At 43.9% G+C, this 25,444-nt stretch overlaps 1 protein-coding gene across 2 annotated transcripts; it reads right to left on the bottom strand.

Annotated features, from left to right (window-relative positions):
• Positions 1-63: 63 nt before the first annotated feature.
• On the bottom strand, positions 64-25,444 carry GPR137B (G protein-coupled receptor 137B). Of its 2 annotated transcripts, XM_010193926.1 has the most exons (7): positions 24,933-25,444; positions 15,467-15,516; positions 10,224-10,446; positions 6,245-6,394; positions 4,134-4,262; positions 1,921-2,045; positions 64-660 (listed from the first exon to the last, which is right to left on the bottom strand). In XM_010193926.1, exons 1-7 carry the CDS (start codon positions 25,299-25,301, stop codon positions 549-551), a joined length of 1,158 nt encoding a protein of 385 aa, XP_010192228.1. In that variant the 5' UTR covers positions 25,302-25,444; the 3' UTR covers positions 64-548. The 2 variants fall into 2 exon arrangements, with proteins under 2 accessions (XP_010192228.1, XP_010192229.1); XM_010193927.1 differs by lacking the exon at positions 6,245-6,394.

The following is a 25,444-nucleotide window of genomic DNA, read 5'->3' as shown; positions in this document are numbered from 1 at the left end:
CTTTCCACACAGAGTAAGCAGTGATGAGCTAAAGAGTAAACTGCTCAGAGATTGCAGCAGTAACTTCAAAAGCCAGTATTTAATTGGGTTGATATTTTCCCTTACAGGCTTTTTATGTACATGTAAGAATTGCTACCATCATGCATTTGAACAGTCCATTCACGTGTTTACAGTATATTCATAATAATAATGTATTTCTAACCTAGTACACAGTGTAAAAATAAAAATACTTAGAAAATAATTATGCCATTTCACTTCATGAAATTTGCTCTTTTAAAATGAGCATAAAATGATTAAATTATACCCTCTAACAACTCCATTCAAAGCCAAAAATACCATGGCTTAAAACAAGGTATCAATTAGAATGATCTTCAAAGTTTAAATCATTAGCTTACACTTCTCCTTGAACTATGAAAAGCTTGCGGCAAAGACAAGTTCTTCATTTATCTGTGCATAGGAACACTTCTAAAAACCAAAGGTGAAGAAAAATTGCTAAGCTTTGTTTTTCAGACCATTTATTTTAATGTCCTTGAACACTGCGGTTGAGGTTATATGGGGCTTGGCCGGTCTGTGTCTAGTGCTGGATCTTGCTGGAGGGATCCTATGTAAGCCATGAAGCTGTTGTGCTGGTGGCTCCAGTCGTAGTAGTCTGGTGAGAAACTTAAAAAGAAAAGAGAAGAATTAGTGACCAGCAGGTTGGCTCTGCAGACACCTGGTTAGCGAAGGTGGGCACAACGCAATCACATAGACATAGTTCTCGCGCTGAAAAACGAGAACAAAATAAAACCTCAAACGAGGGTTGAGGCAGGTATTTATTTTTCTGCTCTGTCCATTATTTTGGCCTAAATGTTCTCAACTCACTGATACCTGATTCTTCTGGTTCACCAGAGACTAATCCAGAAGGTGTTTGAAAGCCCCAGCAGCAGAGCTGCCAATCCATGCTGAGGCCTGTCAGCGGTTTAGCTGTGATGTGAAAAATGACTGCAGGGGTAAGATGACCGGGAACTGTAAATTGTGAATATCCAACTACTGAATCGTGGTTTGGGCTCAGAGACAGCGACTGCGCAACCTTATCTAAACAAGGGACAAGAGCCAGACTTGGGTACATTAGTTACAGCTGGCAAGGCCTGCATGTTAGATGACTGATGACACTGGTCTATAGCAGCCAGTGGATACAGGAAGAAGCAGAAGAGTAACACAGCGCTGAGCCTCCTTTCAGGGCAGGGTTGTGTTCTGGCAGTGCTTCACCTCCTCTGTCTAGGGTGCCATCATTCTTGCTATAAACTGCTTATTCCTGGAAGGGAATCCTTACCTAAAGCTCACATTTTTGGGGAGGAAACAGGATTTTGTCCCAGTTGTGAGGGGTTTCGGCAATGAGAGGTGGATTCGCATAAGCTTTGGCAAATGGGAAAACAAATGCCCCCTTCATTTCGGGTCAACCTTGAGACATTTAGCCCTGTTACAGGGCAACCTAAGTTGAGGGGGCTTCTCGCTACCACTGCCACAAGCTGCTGCCTGCACTGTTGAGCTTTTCCCCGCTCTGCCTCGCTCACACGCTTACACAAGTAAATGGCACTTCTTGGGCCACTCTTGGAAGAAACAGAAGGTGAAAAATGTGATGCAAAGATCTGACCTGAGTTCTTTAGAGCGCAGCATGCTGTTACAGCTCTTAAAACTCTGAAACCACTGATGAAACCACTTTCATTCTTGTGTCCTTGCAGTCTCTATGGGGCCCTTGGATCCCCACCGTCACTTGGTGCTGCCTTTCAACATCAACTCCCCTCACTGTTCCCCTTCACCCCTTGCAACGTATGCGACAACTGGAGCTAGACAATGTACATACATCTTCTGTGGCATGTTAGAGTTACTGCTCCTCCAGGCTCTGTTCCAGCAAGCAAGTGGTTCCCACTTGTGTCTCACCTGCCCTGTGCCCCCTGTGGTGCAATATTCCATGCTAGGTCGTCATCACTGTCGTATCTGCGAGGGTTGTCAAAGAAATAGGATCTGGGGCTGAAGCCATGGCTTGGGACCATTCCTGCATTGGCCTGCAGGAAAGGGAACCTCAGTCAGTGCTTGCAGCAGACAGGTAACTGCTTGGTGCCTGGCTGATAAAAGAAGTCACTGCAGACTTACCTCCTGGCTTCCAAAATAAAGCAGGCAATTTTACATTGGCTGTAGACAATAGAAATATTTTTTTGCCACCAGCATAGGGGTAGTCTACTGATCTTAACAGCTTCCCCTTGTCCTTCCTTCTAGCTAGCAGTTACAAGCCATTTCTGAAACCACCCTCCAGTATGCATTTAACCAGTATGCATCTTAGCTTTGAAGTCCTGAATGAAACGTAAAACTAAAGCACAACTATTCCTTGGGATTGTTCCTCATTAAACGTAAAGAACATTTCTGATTTTTACTAAATCAGCGTTGGTAAGATTTTTTAACTTAAAACGTTTTGTTTGGTTGGTTTTTTTAATTCTAACCCCATGCTTTATGGCCAAGTATTTTCAACCACTGGGTCATTCCATACCTAACTGCTGTAACAGCCTTGGACAAGTTGGACTGAAGTCCTGTGGCCCTTGGTCTCCCTCTTGTGGCGTACTGGCACTGAAGTTCAGCTTTGCCTTGCTACAGTCTAGTCATTCTTTATTTCTTTCTAATATTGTTGTTTCCAGTTTTCCTCTTACCACGAAATTGTTTAGCATAAATATTTGTCTTGTGTAGAGAAAAATCTATATATGACCTATCCACTATGGCATATCATGTCTACCCCAAAAGAAGGTACCCATAAAAGAAGTGGTATCACTGACTGGTTCTTCTGAACTGTGTCTTTATGAAGTTGGAAATTTAAGGCTTTTTGCAAATCATAGTGCAAAAATGTAATGTTATATGTGTTACTGCAGTGCTTTGACTTGTGAGATAATGCTGCGTGTCTGGGGTCGTTTGAGTTCCCATTTGAAGAGGGATCCAAGTCTTTATGGGATCAACTTTTTGAAAGCAGAAATTAGACCACAGCCCTTCTTTCCATTCTCTTGTGAATCTCTCCCACACTATCCAAACTTGACCACCAGGTCTGGCCTTACTAAGCTCAGCTTAAATAACTTGGGATCTCCCTGTGGTCACTTTTTAGAAGAGCAGCACCACTGGACTGTACTTTAAAACCTCTCTTTTCTTTGCAGTTGTCCTTGCTAACTCCTAAGCAGAAATAGATCTGAGTGTTTTTTTTGTGATGTACCCTTGGGTCCATGGGGTTTCTTAGTGTGATGTCAGGTGGCACAGGTAGCAGTAAGAAGGGCTTTACACAGGTGGGGATTTGTTACTTCCTTGTTCAGCTTGGCTTTAGCATTGTCTCTGAAATGCACATGTGAGAATCTAAACCACCACCTTCTCTAAAATGTTATTCTATTAATTGCTTCTCTTACTTGTGAATGTACCATTCACATTCTTGGGGAGAATTGGCTTTGGTTTGGTTTGGCCTACAGAAACAGAAATATTACCCCAGTAATCCTAGTGCAGGGCTGACACTCGCGATGTGCCTGCCAAGCTCATATACTAACCTGGACACATTGCCTACAGCTATAAAAAGATGCTTGTCCATCTATTAACTACCTAGAATATTATGAATGCTTACAGGGAATTATCCTTACAACTCACACCTTAATCTCTGCTCTGCTGAAATAGCAAAACAAAATGCCAGCGAGTGCTTATTATGGCTATTGGTCTTTGCCATGGAAGCAATTCAACAGGCTGAAAGAATTCAATCTATTACTTCATACGCGCCGTTGAACAGTTAGCACACAGCCATTTTTCACTGCTATGTGATGAAAAATCCCAGGTTTGGATAACAAACTCCTTTTCCACTGACTGCAGTAAAGTACTGAATTAACTCAAAGGGGAGATGTGCCTGAACTTCAGAAGGCTCCTCATTTTTAAGGTAAACTGCCTGAGAAACACCTTCCTTCTGGGCAAACATGATGAGTTTCTTTCATGAGGAGTTAGTTTAAAGAGGTGGGAAGTGTGGGTTGCTTTTATTCTGTCAAGGACACATTGGAAAAGAGAAGTCAAAATGTAAAAGAAGCTGAGCCCTCCAGACCTGCCTGGACATTGCACTAACAAATACACTAACAAATTCCACTTACTAGATCTTTTGTAGGGTTTCGGACACGGAAGAAATACACAACCAGGGAAGTAGGCAAGAGCTCCCAGATGAAAAGAATCACTCCGAACACTATGTAACCTGCGTCTCCCAGCTGACATTTCAGATCTGCCTGTTGAAAAGTCAAAGATAAAGGTGTTTAAAAATTAAAGACGGCAGCTCATTTAAAGGTGCAGGAGACAGCGTGTCTTCTTATGAAGCCCTATATTTAAGTGACTGAAATGCTTGAAAACATGGCCAAAACTTCCATACAGTAAAGCCAGATTAACCTGGCTAAGGATTAAAGGCATATTAAAAAAAAAATTAAAAATCAATATTCTATCTTATTTGGTACGCGACTTCCCTTTTACCTTTCTTCCTCCCTCCCTCTTCTTCTCCTGTCTTTCCTTCAGCAACATAAGTTTAATGGGGGGGGGTCTTCCCAGTCTAAGAGCCTGGCAAGCAATCGTTTGATCAAGTGATCAAATCGAGGAAATAAGAAACCAGTTTTCCAGTCCTTTTCCAGCTGAGAGTATGATGTGAAGGAACAATCAATGCCCATGTCTTCAAGGGCATTGCTGGCAATTTGGCTTTTAAAAATTAAGGCTTGGATCCCTTCAAACTGGTGCACATTGTTAGCATTAATAACCATGCTGTTACTCCAGTCTTAGCTCTGAACTCCTCTTTAGATTTCCCCTCCACCATTCACCATGGCTGCAGAGGGCAAATCCTGTCCTTTCATGTTCTGTACTGAAAAGGGTAATGTTTCTGACAGGTGACCTGAGGCAGCACCACAGTACAAATGCTGGGCTGTGCTTTTAAAAGTGACTTTTGATTCTGGTACCAAATTGAGTGTCTGCCCCTCAGTTCCAGGCCCTTTGCATATGGCTCAAATAATTCACCCCAAAATCCAGGCAACCCTCATGTCACAAGTCAGGTCAAATGAACCAAAGATGAACTACCAGAATCAGTGGGAGTGACCGAAAGCCTAAAGCATTCCAGTGAGCTCCCTGTGAACAACCTCTGTCACCATGGGGGAAATGGGACTAAATATTCTGGCTGCAAAGCCCCTGTTCCCCCTGACTGTAGGAGTCAGCACAAGAAGTGTCCCCTGCAAGCAGGCAGCAGCAGCATCTTCTCCACGCTGCAGCAGGGTGATTAGTGGTCCCCTGACAGACCCATGTCAACTAACTCGTAATGAGGTCCTCTAGGAAATCCTACCCTAATGTTTACCTACCTTTTATTTGCAGTTTTATCTACTGCTCAACAGAAACCTATTAATGGCTCCCAGTTTGCTTGGCCACCCTGGCAATACAAGGCCCTTGCGTGGCTGGGAACACTGGTTTTGGCCTTCAGACGCTTGCTGAGAGGCTGGGGAGCCATTGAGTGTCTGTGATTTTGAGGCCAAAACAACTGTACTAATGGTGCAGAACCAGGCCCACCATTGGATCTACCTTTGACAGAGCTGGAAAACTACTGGGACCTAACTACATGCTTCAAAGCAGAGAAAGGAGCTGGATGCCCACACTTCATGAAATTCAACTACAAATCCCCTGCTATATCCGTTAGTGTTTTTATCCCTGTTAGCTTTCAACCTGAATTGTCACTTGCGGTTAGGGTTGGCAAGAATCATAGTCTTATCCTCAAACTACAGAAGACATCACGCTAATGACAGAATTAAGGTAAAAAACTCCACAGCCCTGGGTGGCAATGGGAGATCTGAAAACAGCTTCAGAACTGAGCATTTCCGTGGAATCAAGTACTGTTTTTCTGCTTCTCCAAATACAGCACATTCTTTCTAATGGACAAAACACCTGCCTTTTTTAATAAAAGGCTTTTATTTTTTAACAATAAAATCAAGGAAAATAAAAGATTGTTTTTTAAAAGTTATTTGGCTAGTGGTTACTTCTTTCTGTTAGCACTAGGGATTTTTTTCCTCCTTATGCTGAAATTACCAGAAATTTGTATTCCTGGATCAAAACAATCTTAGTGTATTGAATAAAAGAAAAAAATAATGGGATTTGAATGTATTAATTCATATTGTCATACCATTCAGGAAGTCATCCATCACATACAGAATTACTTTTTCTCATTAGCAAATATTTTCATACTTGCCTGATCTGATACGTTGTACCAATCGTAATCAAAAGAATTTACTTTCTTGGTTTGGGAAAATGATAAGATGAACAAGTTGTAACAGGCTCGTGAGGTATAAAGTAGTATAACAGTCACTCCTACACTGGTCACCTGACAGACAGATGAGCCCTGGAAGAGATTTAAACACAGGTTATTATTCTTAAGGGAAGCTGAGAAGAACATTGCTTTGCATGGACTTTGAGGGCTGTCATGCTACTCTGCCTAATGCAACTGACTTCTTCTCTTTCCTCCTTTGATCAGTATATCCTATGCCATGTATATTCCTGTATTTTATCAGTGCTGTGGTTTCCAGGCAATGATAGCAGTTCCAGCCCCTACCAAGATGGGCTGCGACTAATTCCTACAACTTACTGTAAAAACACCATTTTCAGAGCAATGGAAACTCCTAAGAACTACAGGTGGTATCAAAAGGAGCAAGAGAATTCAGCTGTCAGCTGCGCATTAGCTACAGAACATCCTGCATCAGATACTGGCCAGATAGCGTGATGCAACCTTGCATCTTTTTTACAAGTGCTGGCTGTGCACCTATTTCCAGAGCAGATCGTGGCAGTCAGCAGTTAAACACAGCCCAGACAGGAACAGAACATCCTGCCTCACCTAATGTCAACACAGAGGAGACAAAGCGGAAGCATGGCTACGGGCAGTGACCACGGCAGGGCTGGCCGAGGGGGAGCTTGAGCACAATGGGAGGAATGAGCCTGCAAAGTCTGAAATCACACCAGTGCCTGAGCCCTAGAGGGAAAAATGGATGGAGCAGGGGAAAGAGCCTAATCCGGCCTGAGGAACAAGTGAGACACCCGACCACTGTATCACGTGGGGAAGGTCGCTATGGGGGCTGAGACACCAGCACAGCAGCTGGAGCAGCAGGAAAGGAAGGAATGGAGGAGCCATGGCTACCAGGATCTGTGTCAGTCTGATCGCAGAGGCAGGCAGATGTACAGAAATGGGGCTGGCTTTGAAGGAAGCTCAAAGTAAATTCTGTGTGGTTGGCTCTGCAAGAGTGCCTTGCACAGCCAATGGAGGAAAGGTGGGCGAAAGCTCTGTGTGCTTTTAGAGGAGCAAGGTACCCTACAATCATTTGCTTCCCTCACCCTTTCCTCCTCCTCTCCTGGCAGAGCCCTACACCACCAGCACCTCACACCACCCTACACCACCGGCTCCTCAGCTGTGTGAGAGGCCAAGAGAGGAGCTGCTCCTCCCCTCACAGAACCTTTTATAGCAGGGCAGGAGACGGGAAGGTCTGCACCCCATTCCCTCCACTTGCACACTCGGCTCCCAGGTCTGCAACCAAGGAGCTGCAAAAAGCTCCAAAAGTCCAAAGTGCTGTAGCAGGTAGAGCACAGACAACAGGATGGCTCCTGAAGCATCAGGGACAGTCACTGTGTCCTGAATCCCTGGCCTCCAGGAGACTGTCAAGGCCCCTCTGCTGCTCACCCATGCTGGTGGCACTTGTCCCAGCGCTCTGCCAGCCAAGCTCCTCGGGCTGGGCGCTCCCTGATGGATGCCAGTAAAGATGAGCTCAGGCAGTCGTCAGAAAAGCTTGCAGGAAACTAGCTTGCCTGTTTCTCCAGCAAAATAATATTGATTCGGGGAACAGTCAGGCTCAGGAGTATTACAAAATTCACAGTGCAGTCAAACTCTCTGACTGAATTCCTGGTTAAAAGATGCTAAACTACCACTGCCCACCAGGCCGTGACCTGCAGCCAAGTCAGGAGGGAGCCAAGAGCCTACTGCTCCAGGGGACTTGAAGCCAGATACACAGTAGGCAATGGTGAAAGCTGTGGCAAGAGCAGTGAGCAAGAAATGCCACAAAGAGGAAATGTTTGCTAGGCACTTCTCTGTTCTCCTTCAATACCAGCAAGTCAGTGACACTGTCATGGAAACCGCAAGCGAGAGAGCAGAAAGAAGCTGCTGACTGGCACATACCACGTCCCAGCTCCGTGGCATTTACAGGCTGGGGACTGCAGAAGTGAAGAGCAGAACAGGGTCAGTTATTTCTCTATGTAGGTTTCGCTACATAGCTGTCATGCTTTAATAGTTTTAAACATGCTGCAGATTTAACAAACCAAATACAAAACAGGGGTAGAAGTGTCCTGGTTTTGCTGCCAGTCAAACGTACGTAGTGGTGTTGGGAAGGGAGAGCGCCGCAGTAGAAGTGAAGCCAGATGAGTCCTTTTTCAGGCACAGGCCCCTACAGAAGGGAGGGATGCCCTGAGGTGGCAGCGTGATGCTTCTGGCCAGCCCAGAACTGGCCCAGGTGGGCACTGAGGGCAGGGCTGAGCATGTCCCGGTGCTGTCAGAGCCTCGGTGCAAAGGACCAAGCTGGTGCTTGTGGCAAGCCACGGAGGCAAATGCGTTTTCATGTGTGGTCAGAAGATGTGTGCCAGCAGATGGGAGATGCAAGAGACAGGCTGACAGTGCCGATGCCTTCTATCTGCATGCACCGAGAGCACGCACTATTTCATGTCCAACGCTAAGTCTATCGTATCGCTGCAGTGAATGGATTTTTCTTCTTTAGTTAGTTTTTTTCAGCACAACAGTAGCAGATTAAATCAGGATGTTGTGTCACTGCCACCTCCAGCCATCTGTATCCCTAAGTACGAGCAGTCAAATCCTACTGGAAGTCCCCAGAGGAACTCCCATTTCAGGTCAGCAGAAAAGAGCAAAGCACTCTTTATTTGTCATTTCCACATTCAAACTTTCATCAGCTGAGTGTTCAGTTCTTTCCTGTCTGCAGAAATGTGAGTTTGTTTGGGTTTTGTGAAATAGCCTGAAGTAAAGAAGATCAAGTTTTCTGCAGGAGGAGGAAACGGAACAAAGTAATCTACCAAAGCCTCCCTTAAGGTTAACACTGCTTTGTTACAGAGATTCATGCTTCTGTGATTTGCAGCAGTAGAAAAACTTTTTTTACTAGTAAAAATAATCCATTGCCCATGCCCTTTGGTCAGCAAGTGATAGGCTTGAAAGAAACATAACAAACTAAGCTGTGTTTTTAAATCTTCTGTTCAGCCCTGAACAGTTGTGTAGTACGGCCAGATTTGATTAAACAGGAAAAGTACTCCTTTCATCTGATTAAGTAAATGGAGAGAGGAATTTTATTATAAGACTTTCTAAGTAGTAGCTGAAACTTACATGTTTGAAAGGTTTGTTGTGGTAATGTGCTATTTGTTAAACTAATAATTTATTTTAAGATTTAACTATCATCTACTGCAGATGCAAGGACCTTTAAAAGCCCTGTTTTGTTATTTATAAATACAAAACACTTTCATTGATTTTGTAATAAACACTGCAGGCTTATGTGATGCCACCCAGCACGCCTTGACCACTGTATGTGCCCAAAGCTGTAAACCTTAAGAATATTTCTTTAAATAATATTTTGTAGAGTAACATGAGATACTTTCTTTCCTCTTCTCCCCACTTGGCTGACCTTAAAATGCATTAAATCTTTTAAAACACATTCTCATTCTCTATAGGACAGTATGCAAATGTATAAAGGGAGATTCATATTCCTCTATCTGGCTTACCTTCAGCATGCTGCTACCTTAGACATTTAACTTAATCAGTCAATCATTTCACAACGTGAAGGACCCCAAAGCATAGACCAATTCTGTGTAGCAGTACTGAAATGAAGAGGTCTTCAGGCAGAGACCTGGAGAAAGCAGTATTGACTTAACAAACAGCTGTGAGACTCTCCAGCCAATAAGTTTTGTAAAGTCTGACTCAAAAATACATATTTTGGGGGTCACCTGTGTTAGCCAAAAGCGCCCTTGCTAGCACTTAGTATATAATTCATATATTGAGCGGGATGGGATGCCAAGTGCAAGCAGTGAAATTTAAGGTCTCCAGCTCTCTGGGGATCTAAAAAACTGTGTGGCTTTGCCTCACACTGCCCATGTCTCTCAGAAGGTACTTGAAAAGAACTGAAAATGTACCTTACCTTGGACTCCAAGTAAATGTTGGCTAAAGACATCTTGGAAATCTTATACAGGCAGATGGAGAGTGAAACAGCGCACAGCACAAACAACGTGTCATTAATTGCCACCCGGACAGAGACAATGACTTTTCTCTCTGAATTCTGTGTCCTCACCAATACTGCACATGTTAAATTCACCAAGAGGAAGAGGAGACTTATGAAAAGAGAAGCCAGGTAGAGGGGCAACCTGGGAGAGTGAGGAGAAAACAGTTTTAGCGACATTGTTCGGCAAGTGTCAGTCATGAGATGGAAGTTGCACTCTGAGCAATGACCGCTGCCCGTGTTGGGCTGCTGCAGCTGGCAGGGTGACCAGCTGCCCAAGCCCAAATCAAAGCGCTCCAGATTGCTGGAGAGATTAGCTTGGCTTATTTCAAACCTATTTTTACAATTATACAAGAAGCTGTAATAAAGAAACTAATGTCAAGCAGCAAAACATGTAAGAGTGTTTGCAGCAGAAATGCAAGGGCACTCTTTTTAAAAAGTAGTTAAAATACACACGTACTTTCCTAGAACAAGCACTTCATCTCCAGCGCAACCTTCTGATTGCTCCCTGAAAGGAGAAACTTCGCAAAAGGTTGAGTTGCCTGGAAGGGACTGGGTTTGACCCCCTGGTTTTACTACACCACCACTGCCATGAGAAGCATCAGTGACTGTTGATGCTTGCTGTCAGATTTCATATTAAATTAGGGAAGTGTTTAACAGCAGGGAAAAATCTGAGTTACTGGTTCCCCAGTATCCTGTCTCTCTCCCTTTTCCCAGATAACTTGGTCATGGGCAGCCTCTTGAAAGAAACATCAAGAAATTTAAATATGCATATTGGCTCTGGGTTGGCATTTTGCCTTCTGTGCCAGGCAAAAGATTCATTTGCACAACCACAGGAGCAGAGCTGGAACAGAATGTGGCAGACAGAACCCCAAGAGCTGAGCTGGTTTCTCCATCTGTTTTTTCCCACCTACCCAGCACTGATACCTGCAATGTAAGTATACCACATACTCGAGGAAAGCTGCTTCTAATTCCTCTCTACTCCTACACACAACTGTGGACCTTTTAACTTTGGGGGATAAAAAAAAAAAGCACATTTCCATTTAAGGTGTTTGCTTACTTCATTATCATGGCTGACCAAGGCAATTACTGATAAGGGCTGTAATCTGCAATCACTGAACAGGAGGTTTTGGCCACAGCTTTTCGTGCCTGCTGGGAACTTTGAATCTGGCTGACAGCAAACATCCAGACTGTTCCTGAGGAATCAAATTCTGATTGTTTAAAAATAATTTACCCAATAGTGATCTTTTCCTTTCACACATTCAGAACCTTTTGGGATAGCATCAACCCAACTACAAAGCTGCAGGGCAGCTGGCTTCTTTTCAGAGGGCAAGAAAGGAAGTGGTATACCTTTGAGACTTTTAAAATGTGTAACAGGTAGAACTGAAAGCCTGAAAGTCCCTGCTTGTGAACCAGTGCCCTTCTTTCCAGCTAGGTCTGGCAGTGAGCAAGGATACTGTCTTTTTCTTGCCAGTCATGGAAATTCCCTCTCGGGTGGGAAGACTGTGCTCATTCTTAATCTTTCAGGGCAGGGCTGTTTTTAGGATAAACAGCCAGAGGTAGCTCCTTTAAACCTCACAGTTTAATGCTGGAAGCACTGCAGTCCTGAAGCTCCTCTCTCACACAGCTTCCTCTGGAGAATGCAGTTCCCAGCTGTAGGGGTGGTACATTTACAGCTTTTATTAATATCTCAAAAGTCTTTAAGTGATGGCCATGTGTCATCCTTTCCTTCCCCTCCAAAAGCCTATTTAATAGCCTTATATCTGCTCCTCCATTGTAGGTAAAATATTCTCATGGGGTTTGGGCTTACGAGGAAAGGTATGCGCTTACATGCTTGAGGGACAGTAAGTATGTGCTCTCTTCTTGCGCCGCTCAGCCAAAGGGACCTCCAGCGCAGCCTGCATGCCCTTGGTGCTGGCTTGCAACCCACAGAGGCTTCCAGGCCACGCTCCTCCTTGACAGAGTTTAGCAAGAAAAAAACACTGTCACGCTCTCATGCCCACACACTCCTGGATGTGCCAGGGTGAGCTGTCATGGCCAGTCAGTTGTGCAGCTCTCCACATAATGATCTGCCATCCCCTTTATTAACGTGATGTGGGTGGAAAATGGCTGCCTGTTTGACAATAGAAGCATTGTTGCTGAACGTCTCAATAAGCACTGATGGAGATGCAGGCTGTGTCTCTCAGGGCAGATTTAGGGTCTCTGCAGCTGCAGCAAGCATTCCTAATTAACTGAAAGGCAGAATGTATCCTTACAGCTCAACTACAAGGGCACCTACAAGGTATGATTAAGCATGTGGGACTTTTTTTTAGAAAACCAGAAAGGCGCTTCCAGATTGCACCAGTGACTGTTCAAAAGCCTATTGTGCCTAATCCTCACCTTGGAGCTGCTCCCTTAAAAGGAGCTGCGTGTAATCTGGCTTGGCTGGAGAAAGCACATGCTAAGGCGTTCTGTTCTTTCTGTGTCAAGTTGGATGCACCCCTAAGGGTTTTTTTGAGCTTAAAATCAAACTTCGCATTAATACAGTGAGTTTTGCCTTGTTTAATGGGAAAATCTGTTTGAAACTACTACATTTTTTATGTGGTTTCTTCAGAAACCATGTGGTGCGTGAGGCTTGGGTGTAATGAGGCATTCATACACAGCACAGCAAGCTTCATCCAAACCCAGGGACTGTAAGAAGTCCCCAAGCTCAGGGAGATGTGCAGAACTGTTAGAATAAGGAGTTGGGCTGGCACAGGCTTTGCCTTGATGTCTTTTGCCACAGTGACTAACATCATGAAGGCTGTGCGGAGTAAAGTTTGCTTAAGATTCTGGATCTCTGGTAGGATTTTATCAATTTTTTTCCCTATCTGAAATGATTCTGATTTCTAAGATTGGTGCCAGTATATAGATCACAGTCCTACCTCCCTGTCACCCTCTCTATGTTGTCATCATCTGTTGCAGAAAGGCCAATACCAGGCAATAAGGCCTGACACTTATTAAAGAAAATGCGGAAAAAAATACCAAAAAGTGAACATTCAGCAATGAAGAAAAATCAGATTCAGTAAGTGCAGACTCCAGCCCCCAGACAGAGCCCCTGTCTGCAGGCCATCCATCCGTCTATCATTCATCATCCAACTCTCTATCAGGATTTTAGCATCCCGATCTAATGAAAGATGTCCCTGCTCATGGTGGGGGTTTGATCTAGATAATCTTTAAAGGTCCCTTCCAACCAAAACCACTCTGATTCTATGATCTTTTACTAGCCTGTTACAATTAAGATTCAGGACTGCAGCTGTGGGTGTGCACATATTACACCACTTCAATTGCCCTGTCAGCTTTATTTATATGGCTCTTTTACACAGGCAAACCACATCCATGCTAAGAGATCTAGACATTAAAAGAAAATACTTTACCAACAGAGCAACAGTTTTTTACCAACAGAGCTGAGTAAGAGAGAAAAGGCTGGACCAGATCTAAGAGTGATCTGTGTTAGACATGTGGTAGGCAAGAGTCAGGGTGGACATGAAGCTGTTGTGGTAGTCTGCACATGAGTAACTCCAGTCACAATACATAAACGTTTAGGAACAGAAATGCTCCAAGAGCTACATGCAGGGTGCTAATGTAGTCACTTCCTAGGCATTATCTAAATATCACAAGCTTCTTTTGCTTGACGAAAGACATTTTCAGGTAGTTTTCAGGAATTAAGCCTTGCCACAAACATCAGTAACAGTCAAGGTTCAAAGCTGTTACCCCTCACCTCTAAAGCCAGCCAGGAAGACATTCCCAGACCTGCCTTATACCATGCCTAGCTGCAAAGCTCTCCTCTTTGTTCCTGTTGTCCACGCATACCATTGGGGCAGGCACCTTTGCACTGGGGACTGGCTGGGGACCCGGCTGGGCTGTGCTGTGCTTGTCTGCCAACCCACACTCCTGGCTTTCCTTCCCACAGAAACCAGAGCGCAAAGCAAGGTGGATGTATGTGTATGCCATGATGTTCACCAGGGTGCACCCAGCTCTTGCCCCCTGTGGTTTGAGATGTGGCCAAGGTACGCACACAGACCCACAAACTTGAAAGCATCCCTGAAGCCACTGAAATAGATGCAGCCTCTCTTTTCCCATCCTGACAATTTCTGCATCAGCTGTGGTACCGCTTGGAGTTCACATCCCTTGGTCAGCTGTCACACTCAGCCCACCCCAAACCTGCTCTCATTGTACTGTCACGCTACCAAACATGGTTTCTGAAGCACTTGCTCCGAATGATTGCCTCCTCAGCTGGGTCAAGACCCAATTGGATAACAAACTTTCCAGAGCAAGGACAATGTTAATGTTTGGCCTGTTGATACAGTATTGTGTTCTACTGAACAGTCAGCAAATAACATGTTTCAGTTTTAAATTACTCTACTTTCCTCTTCTGATTTCAGATTGTAAATTTTTTTCTTTAGAATGGAGGCAAACTCTTTTTCTTCCCCTGTCTAAACAACATTGCCCCTGACTAAGGTTTTTAGGCATTGCCACAATAAATATTAATTTATTGAGCTCTTCCTCAGCTTTGTGGACATTACTACCCTTTGCTGAGCTTTCAAGTAGTTCCTGACAACGCCTCCTGCTCAACAAGTTCTCAAACAAGAATCTCCACCTAAATGCAAAGCTACCATAACCTCAACTCTATGGAGCTGGGGGAGGTTATCTGCCATCTTCCAAACACATCAAGTTGAATCCATTCTCTCTACATCTTTCCCTTCACAACTCTCCTCTCATCTTCCCAAAACTTTTGAGTCTTTTATTACCACTGACTTAATGGATTAATACATACCCAGTCCCACTCATTCCTGTCACAATAAATACATTGCTCTGCTACCTTTACCAAAGCGCTGGATCTGAATTCACTTAGTGATACAACTATTAAGAACCTGTAAGCAAATCACCAGGGTGAGTGTTTTCTGCTCACATTTGAAATATTTGTCTTTGAAAGATGTGAATGTCTAAATATGATGCTTGTATTGGGAAATGATACAGACTTCTAAATGTCATAGGAAGAAGCTGCCCTCAGAACCATCATCATAAAACACTGGCAAATAAACATGAATAGCTGAGATATGAGCACCACATTATCAAAGACATAGTGTTTCTCAAAGAGCACGGCTACTCTTCTTTACCACATTGAATGTTTGCATAGTTATTACCTGTATTTCAGTAGCTCTGGGGAATATTTTGACTTAGCTTTGAAAATCACCTGCAAAACAAAAATATTGCATCAAACATAGGATACATGTAAAGATAGTAAGGAAAGACACTGTGATCTGCAGGAATCCTGTCTCACAGGTCACAAGAAATGTAATGATAGGTTTCATTACGTAACAGACTTGCATTTATTGCTTATCCACGGCAGGCAAGCTCTAAGCAAAGTGTTAAGACCACTCAGTAGGCAATCACAATGTACTTGTACACAAATTGTCTATTTTCACTTACTCTGGCTTGTGAATAAGGTCCTTTATACTAGTATTCATAAGAGGACCAATGCCAGTATAGTCATAGAGGCAAGTAATTATTAGGCTGTTACATGTTTGTCACGTAGACCAGCTCATACTGGCATCTTGGGTCAGATGCTCTACTCTCATGAAGAGCCTGTCACGGTACCCTAGCCTGAAATTGGATATATACATTTGTAGTCATGTTATACTGCCGAAAGGATGCCATCAAGAACAAAACCAATTGTTTTACTCTGAGGTATGTTTGGCGTCTGCTAATCAGTATACAACAGTATGTATTTTTACAGAGAGAGAGCTCTTGCCCTTACTGTAACAGAAAAGACAAAATACTGACATATTTTCTGCAATGCAGCTAGATAATATCAGTCACAGGTGTTTAACCACCACCAGAAATAATACAAAAATGTATTAGCATAATTTATATCTTATTCATTAAACAAATTACAGGAAAGCATCACTGCTTTTTCATAAGCTAACATGGTTTCCAAACACAAATGTTCATTTAAACCAGCACCGAAGCACACTAATTGCTAGTATTACCAAAAAAACACGCTTCATGACTTATTCTGGGTTGTTTCCTAATTGCTTTCTCCTCACGTTATTCTGCCTTATCCACTTCACTGAGTTTTTCATGCCCTTTAGTATAGCTTGCATAATATTTGCTATTATTATCATGCCTTCCCAAGGAAACAGGACTTAAATGATCACTATGAATGTGTAGGCATGTGTCTGCCTGTCAACCTGTTTATCTGTCCCTCCACTAATCTGAAAACACTCTGGTTAAAGAACTGATGGAAAAATACTTGAAGCATGAAAGACACGATTCTTTATCACCCTCCTAAAAACCAGTGACCCAACAGAAGCGAGGAACCCTATGAACGCATCTGATATACGACCTCTGTGAGGAGAACCCTGCAAAATGATCCTACACATCGCCCAATATGAGCAAGTCTGCATACCAAAGTATATGCCTCAGTTATGGAAATGGTTCAATATCAAGCTGAGATGTAGATCTGGAGAAAATCAGGCTTCACTTGTTCCAGTGCTCCTGGAACAACTTGTCATTTAACTCCTATTTACCATAAACAGCTGCCTTGACATGGAAATTATTTTTGTCACACACCAGCCTGCTTAGCACTAGCTGAACCAGCAGAGAACAGCAAGCTTTTCAGCAGGCCCTAGAAAAATAATAGCTGAGAATAAAATTGAAAACTTGGGGGGGGGGGGGAAACCCTAAAGATCTTCTGCAACCACTTATACTGTTTTCAAATAGTTAACATCTGTGGTGGTATCCTTTACACAAGATTTTTGTAATTCATTCTCCAGATTCCTGGATCATGAATTTTCACAGGAGTTCAGGAAGAAGTTTTATGGGTTTTTTTTCTTATTTGCTACTGAAAGGAGAGGTACAAGAGGCTTGTGAATGTTCTGCATTTCCACGGCGTACAAAGAGAGGCTGTCATCTTTTAGAGAAAAGATGGGGTTCAAAATATTTCCCGTAAGCTTTTTGTACAAGTGTTGTTGCCTACCCTGCTTATTCTGGAAGGCACTGTGTGCAAGCAGGAGGGAACAGATTCCTGACCTCAAAGAAACGAAACAAGCAAAACTCATCTCCAGGGCCATTCCACAAACCTCACCCATTCAGAGCAGCACTTACTCGCATATTGTACCGTTAATTTTGACAGCATTCAGAAGTAGCACTGAACAGAAGTGTTTAGAGTCTCTGCAAAGAACTGTGCAAGACAAGCAATTTGCAGTGGGCTGTGAGTTGTGCTGGGTCCACAACACCTAGAAAATTCACAAGTTCCTGAATACAATCTCCTGTGGTTTCCCAAAAATGATCCACTCATTTCCATCACATCAGAGAACAGTCCTGGCATATAAACCAGTCCAAGGCTGCCCTACCCAGCAAAAGCTCTGTGGATAACTTAGATAAAACCAAACATGTCGTTCCTGCTACAGATCCAGCCGGATCTCCAGAGGCAAGATCACCAAAACAGCTATTACTGTGACTTGACATTTGGTGGACCTGTCCCAGCTGATAAATGCTCCTGAAATTTATCAGAGCAAAATGACCATTAAGAAAGAAAACAAACACTGTGTAGAAAATAGATGCTATGTAGAATGAAAGCTACAGCATCAGGCATGGGCGCCCTTACGCGTTCACTGCTCGACAGAAACACTGGGGGCCAAGTTCTGTCACCTTTGCCTAAACACTGATGAGGCCTTATTTCACAAGTAGCCTTGCTGAAAGCAGTGTGATTGTTGCAGAATAAAGAGTTGTGCAGTGGGAGTAAGGGTGTCAGAAGCTGATCTCAATATACCTTACATGTGTGGGTGCAGCTTTTTGCTTTTAACAGGCATCTAGCTCAAGAGACATTGTTGCTCAACGGTCCCTCCCCGCAAGAGCGATGAGAAAGCTTCCAGTCAGTATCTGAGTCATCTGAGCAAGTCTTCCAGCAAACCGGAGCAAACCAGGCTATTCCTAAGAATAGACTAAACAGCAAGCAGAAGGCAGACTTTTTAAAAAGACCTTTCAGAGAGCCCCAAGCAACACGGAAGACTCAGTGAAATTCCTTGCTAATTTTCTAATATCTAAAGGGTTACTTTTTCTTCTTAAAAGTGTTCCCCCTTTCGCTTGCTCCTTAAAGGGGAAATATCCTGTTTTGAATCCTTGTTTTTGACTAAGAGTGGAAACCTCAAATGAGATTCTCACACTTCCTCCCCCATTCCCCTGAGGTACATGTCTGGCTTATAAAACTGCAGCAGTACAAAAGGACTCCAAGAAGCCCTTCATAGAGCCAGGGAAAATGCCTGCAGCAGGAGCTGATGCAAACAGCTGACCCTAGGGACATTTTACCAGGCCCCAGCAGAAGGGCAGCAGGGATGGCATGGGAGCCCAGCAGCAGCTCGGCCACAGGGAGCTCTGCAGAGCTGCTGGGTAGCAGGGAAGGTAGAGAGGGCCAAGCTGCTGTACCTTAGGGGGAGGTTAAACCAGGAGCCACTGTGGCCCTGCAAATGTCAGTGAAACAGGTGTCAAGGCCAAGCCACATAATCCCAGAGCAACAGAAAATCTCACTGGAGCAATTTTTAGTCCATGCTCCAATTAGCTGAACCAAGGTGACGGCTGGCACAAACCTCACTGTACCTCTAGTGCTAGCTGAGCAATTCACATTTACAGGAGCTGTAACTCAGCTTACCAAAACGCCTCAGGTGTGTGCTGAGTGCTTGCATATGTCTCAAGCAACATTCCTCTGCACAGGAATGAAGTTCAGCTTTATTTACCAGTTCCCATTTCAAAAACTCTCCAAGGAGCATAGTGCGTACTTTTCCTTCCCAGTTACTTTCACCATGGCCCATCTCTTCCTCTGTCACACTCCATGAAAACTGCTCTTTGCACCCTGAAATACGGCACAACCTCATACAGGCCCAGAGCCCCTTGCCATCAACACATACACCTTTCTGCTGTGTATCTTCCAGTCCAGGCACATCTTCCCCTTTCTCCCATGTTCATTCATTTGGATCAGATTCCCCAAAATATGGAAGTTTTCCCTCTACTCCCTAAACTCTACATGGTTTGTAAGGCCTACAGCCATGGGTAACATGAGTCACTGCCATACTCAGCCTTGTGTAAATCGGTGAAAATAGTCCTGATAGGACAGGGATCATTATGGGGCTGACAGCCATAGTAAACTTGCATATGTAGCTTTCCTATCTAGTTATTTTCTAAGTCAAATTACTTCATTCTCTATGTCAGATACTGAGAGCCAGCCAGTTGCAATTGCAACCAGTTGGAATTTGTCTTCTATGGATTCAATACTGAGGGCAATGTTTTACACTAAACATATTACCTTCATCAGTGATATAGACAGTGGGATTGAGTGCACTCTCAGCAAGTTTGCGGGTAACCAAGCTGAATGGTGTGGTTGACACGCCTGAGGGACAAGATACCATCCAGAGGGACCTGGGCAAGGTCGAGAAGCAGGCCTGTGTGAACCTCATGAGGTTCAACAAGGCCAAATGCAAGGTCCTGCACCTGGGTTAGGGCAACCCCCTGTATCAATACAGGATTAAGGGATTGAGAGCAGTCCTGTGGAGGAGGGCTTGGGGATACTGGTGGATGAAAAGCTGGACACGAGCCAGCAGTCAAAAAGCGCACAGCCAGCAGGTCGAGAGAGGCGAGTCTGTCCCTCCACTCCAGTGAGACCAGTACTGCAGCCAGCTCTGCAGTCCTCAGCACAAGACAGACATGGACCTGTTGGAGTGAGTGCAGAGGGGGCCATGTCTCCTATGAGGCCAGACTGAGAGTGTTAGGATTGTTCAGCCTGAAGAAAAAAAGTTTCTGTGGAGACCTTATAGCAGCCTTCTAGTACCTGAAGGGGGCCTACAGGAAAGCTGGGGAGGGACTCTTTTATCAGGGAGTGTAGTGATGAGATGAGAGGTAACAGTTTTAAACATAAAGAGGGGAGATTTAGACTAGATATTAGGAAAAAAATTCTTTACCGTGAGGGTGATGAAACACTGGCACAGGTTGCCAAGAGAAGTTGTGGATGCTCCATCCCTGGAAACATTCAAGGCCAGGTTGGATGGAGCTCTGAGCAACATAATCTAGTTGAAGATGTCCCTGAGCATTGCAGGGGGGTTGGACTAGATGACCTTTAAAGGTCCCTTCCAACCCAAACTGCTCTGTGAGTCTACGATTCTGTATTTGCTGATGCTTTACCATCTGTAGTTAGACTTCTGCATAGTTCTATGTATACCTAAAGCATGCTTTAAATTAATAACAAGCTTTATAAATTATTGTGTATTTATTTCTACTAAAAATTAATATTTCTCCTAAATAAAAAGCCTTCTCTGTTTTCTCACTTGTGATATTACTTTTGAAATGCTATCCCCAGTAATCAGAGGATGAAAAGTTCCCTTAACTTTCTTCCCAGAGCTAACACGTAACTCAGTTCCGCCGAGATACACGTAACCTCTACGAAAACCTTGTGCTGGTTTTACCCTGCCCAGCCAGGTCCTCCCAGCATGGCCAGCTCCCCTCTAAACTGTCTGACTCTGCACAATTTCTCCTCATTTGAAAGTCCCTGATTTTATTGCCTGGGAGGCAGGGTAAGCTTCTCAATCTGTATGCCAGAGAAAAGGGAAGGTGGTTAGGGAGGAGGAAGAAGAGGTAAATCTGCCTAACAGCCCTTTTCCACCCATACAGTCTCGCTCCCTGGCCACAGGGGAGGCCTGGGATTTCCAGTATCCCCTATGGCTCACGGTCTTTGACCTTGACCTTGTTTTTTGAGTCCGTAACCCTCCATCCTAGCCTCCCTCCTGCTTCACTTGTATCCTGTTCCCAAGGGAAATGTAAAGTCTGAAGCAAACAGGACAAAGTGAAGCAAGCCCTGCTCTGCCCACCCTTCACACACACACCAAAAAAGGAAACTTATTTTACTTCCCAGACCTCTTTACACTTTTTCCTACAGCACAGACTGTAAAGCCTGAGGGCTCATCTCAGTCTCCCCGTGTCAGAGCCAGGAAAGATGTGGCTATGCAGGACACAAATAAAAGAGCATTGGAGTCCTGGGATCCTCACTGCCTGGAGTCACTTAAAGTGGAAAATACGTTGGTTTCCAATTTGCAGTCTTTGCTCTATCAAGCAGCAAAATAAACCCGTGGGAGCTGCAGGTATGAGGCAAACATCTGTGGGCTTTTCAGTCTCTGTAGGTGGAAACACACACTTCAGCTCCCTCTCTGATGGATCTGGATCAGGGAGCTGCTCTGGCTTCATACAATGCTGTTATTTGCCAGTTTTACGAAAATGTCACTGGATCGCATCTTCACTTGAGATTTATTTTAATGATTTCTAAGTAGACAGAGGTTTATCCTGAGAGGGTAGGTCACACTATATTTTTTTTCCTTTGAAAGAGAATGAATACAGACACAGGGTTAATAAAGTCTAATAAATTTAGTGCTGTCATCAGAAATCATATGTATTTTCTGCAGCATGATTTCTGAGAGGAGCTGATATTATATAAGCCTTATCTGCAGCAGCCTTACCTTCTATTCAGCCATAAGTAGGGCATCAAGACCATGGCGAAGGACCCTGAATTTGACTCTTAATCCAAAGGTCCCTCAGGAATTGTTCTGAGTCAAAGCTATTTTGATCATAATTTCTCTTTCATCCACAGGTCCCCCACTTTAGCACCATGCCCCAGTGCATTACAGCTCCTTCTGTTCTATCTGCTGATGGTGATGCTCAGGCCTGGGAACAGCCCTTCCTGTGCTGATGCCATCATGGCTTATTTGTCTTGCTCCACATAAAATACAATTTAAATTTGCATCCCCATTGCTTTGGGATACCTATTAAAAAGAGAATAGTTGTGGCTAACTTTCTGTCGAGTTCAAAGGTACTTATTATTCTGAAGAAGGCCCTTAGGCACTTGCCAAATGAGGTTTTTTTGTTTGGCTAGGAGGATTTGCAGTATTTTTTTTGAATCACTTTTTCTTCTCACATTTATGTCTAAAAGTTTTCCTAGCAGTGGCACATGTCTGGGTGCCATACAGCAGATAATAAATATCTGCAAATTTCAGAGACCCATGAGGTATCTTCCAGTCCTCTGTCCCTATACTATTCATAGATCATTTCTTTCCCTCTAGCTTAGCACCAGTAATAGCATGGTTTCATACAATGAGACACTTCAGACACTTCTTGCCTGACTTCTAGAGAAAAAAAGGGTAAAAGTTGTTTCTGAACAGGTCTGTGAAGTTATAAGCCATTACTGAAAACAAAATTCTCCCTCCCCACCCCTTTCACACTAGTTCTTGCTTGCCTACCGTGGAAAGCTAGATGCACAATAAATATACAGTCTCAAGAAGGTGCTTCATTTCAAGCCAAACCACCTTTTAATGGTTAGAAGTAAAAAATTAATAACGGTGAATTAAAAATATGTGCACTCATTCTGTGTCTTACATGATATTCATACAATGGCTGTGCTTGTATTTCTTAAGGCTTTGTTTTGGCTGGGGAGATACTTGAAATGAGATTTCACTAGGAGCAACCAGCTCTACAGCAAACAACACTGATAACAAGCCTGTCCACAGTGGCCCAGGATCTTTAAAGACCGTGACGCATATCACAAACTCTGAAAGTCCCTCACAAATACTGTTTCCAAATCCTCACAACAGCTCTTCAAGACAGATAACTCTGGCACCCTTACACAAAGGGTCAGAGGGAGATCATGAGGACCAGTGGTGACAAAGCAGAACTTCTTTCAAAGGCAGAACCAATACCCTTAGCATTTTTTCTGTTTTCAATGACTGATCTGTACTTCCTGAATGATATCAGACAGCAATGCCAAAAATAAGTTAAAAGGGCATATGTATGCATTCTGTATGCTGTCTTTTTAGATCTTCCTTAGATTGAAGGAATCAGTCACCCACAAAGCTAAGCCCCCGAGTCACAGAGTGCAGACTGCTGTGCTCCCTCTGTGCCCGTGCCAGCCTTGGCTTCTCATGGGGAAGAGCCAGGATGCTGCCTTCTGCCTCCAGACCTTCACGGCAGCCCTACACTTGTGCCTGACCTAGGGCTATGACTTAGTCCCAGCTGCCATCACTGTGTCATGACAGACGTTTGCCCCTGGGGAACTGCATCGTTATCAAATGACTCTCACAATAGCTCTGGGATAAAGCATAGGTCACCACATGCCTGAGCTGGATTTGAGTAGCACGTAGATAAAAAGTTCCTGTAATCCCTTAATACATATCAAGTCCCAGGGAGTGAAGGGGGGTGAGTTAGCAGGTGTTTCAGATGCTGAATCCAGAAAAGCACAAAACTGTGTATGTGGTTCTAAGTATTTAATACCCTCTACAACTCAAGTGATCCTCTTACAGCTGCCGTGCTTACCACTGCTGCTTTTGCAGCTCTGGGATGGCAGCTTTCACAAGCAGCTTGATCTTTCCAACGAGGCTGTTCAGCATTGACAGGCCTGTAATCACTGCCACGCACTGTTAAACACCACAGACACTACCGAAGCACTCAGACCCAGGCACCGAGCTGGCTCCAAGTGGGGCACACAGGAACATCCAAAGCATCCTGATCACTACTGGGGTGCTCCAGGGCTGGCTGGTGCTCTCTTGGCCAGCCACCCCTGCACTGGGAAAGTAGACTTTGAAGCAAGTCATGTGAGTGCAGGCTTCGTGTCCTGCTCGAGGCACAGCAATGGGATCAAGGAGATAGAGAATCCAGTCCCTGCCCTCCTGCAAGGTTCCTGTGAGATCTTAGGTGAGCCCAGCAGCCTTTCTTTGCCTCAGCATGCCAACACCCCATCCTGCAGCCTTGTGTCAAGATACACAAGCTCACCATAATTACTTTCAAGCAAGTCTAACTTCAGCAACCTGGAGCGCCATGCAGCCTAACTCATCTGTCTTCTTAGCTGTCTGTAGTACAGATACACTCTCTAGACCTCTTCTGAAATGGATATACTATTTCCTTCACCCCACTATACAGCTAATTTACCTTTACATCACAGCATTCTTGAAATAGAGGGTGTAGCTCTCTACAGCACTTAGCACTTAGTGGTGTCCAGACCAAGACCTGGGGTCCAGGTCACTGCTCTTTGTAATACAAATCATTATAGTAATTTTGGTCCACAGTAGGACTTGATCAACAGTTTTGATTGTGATATACAGAATAGAAATCACTCAGAAGCATGTTAGCCAACTTGTGCAAACCTAGGGTGGGGGGTTGCCAGCAAAATTAGAAATTACAGTTCTGAATGCACATAGAGATCAGGTCTGCTAAGCCAGGAGGTTCATGAAGTATAGTAATAATAACAACTATAATAAAGAATAATAATAGAACAGTATTTTGGATGTCCAGCTTTCAAGCTCTCCTATAATTTTTTTTCCCTAACCTGTAAATAAAATTACACCCATTTATCAGACAGCAGATACATTATTTACCATTACGGAAATGATCAATTCAGGCTCCAGTTTCACTGTAACACTGATCACTTGCATATAGATCAAAAGTTAAAATTCCAACTAAATAACTGAACTTTGCTTCTTGCATTGCCAAGGTACACTAGGAAATTACATTTTTCTTATGATACTTACAAAATAATGCTTTACCGTTCTGTCAGATTTAATCAAGCAAGTATCTGTTACTTACCTGTGTGAAGTAAAGATTCATCAGAGTCAAGGTGAAAAACTGGAGGCAGACTGGGAAGCAATAGAGAAGCCAGAAAATGAAGGGGCTGAGAGAATTTGCTGTGACAAAGTCCTTGAAGTAAAATGAAAAAAGCACAGTCCTAAGAGAGGCCCAAAACAAGCACAGAAACAGAAAGACAGTTTGGTAGCTGAATCTCTTGTGCCTGTAGTGAAGGACCAGCCAGAGCTGGATGTAGATAAACACAAAAAGCAGTGAATAAAAAACAGTATATACAATGGTCAGGCCCAGCTTCACATACGGAGGGACAGCTGGCGTCAGGGTCGGCGGGAGGGTGTCATTTCTCAGTGGGTCCCACTCAGGGGCCTCCATTTGATATCAGGAATCGTCAGAATTATTTATTAAGTTTGGCTGCCGCTGTTGCCTCCTCCTCCTTCTCCTTTCATCTTCCTACAGCATAGGAATCAAGAAAATGAAAGAAAACAAGCTGCACTTCCTCTTTGGCAGCTCACTGT

This window comes from Mesitornis unicolor, unplaced genomic scaffold, assembly GCF_000695765.1.
Source record: "Mesitornis unicolor isolate BGI_N332 unplaced genomic scaffold, ASM69576v1 scaffold17531, whole genome shotgun sequence".
Taxonomy (NCBI): Eukaryota; Metazoa; Chordata; class Aves; order Mesitornithiformes; family Mesitornithidae; genus Mesitornis; species Mesitornis unicolor.
Note: the sequence above shows the minus strand (reverse complement) of the source record. Positions and strands in the feature narration are given on the sequence as shown.

Coding starts and splice junctions, on each gene's coding strand:
- GPR137B (XM_010193926.1), bottom strand. CDS start 25,301: ATGGAGGCCCCTGAGTGGGACCCACTGAGAAATGACACCCTCCCGCCG. Junction 6,395..10,223: donor ACATTTACTTGGAGTCCAAG/GTAAGGTACATT, acceptor AATCTCTTCCAG/GGCTCATCTGTCTGTCAGGT. Junction 2,046..4,133: donor GAAACCCTACAAAAGATCTA/GTAAGTGGAATT, acceptor CCTTTCCTGCAG/GCCAATGCAGGAATGGTCCC.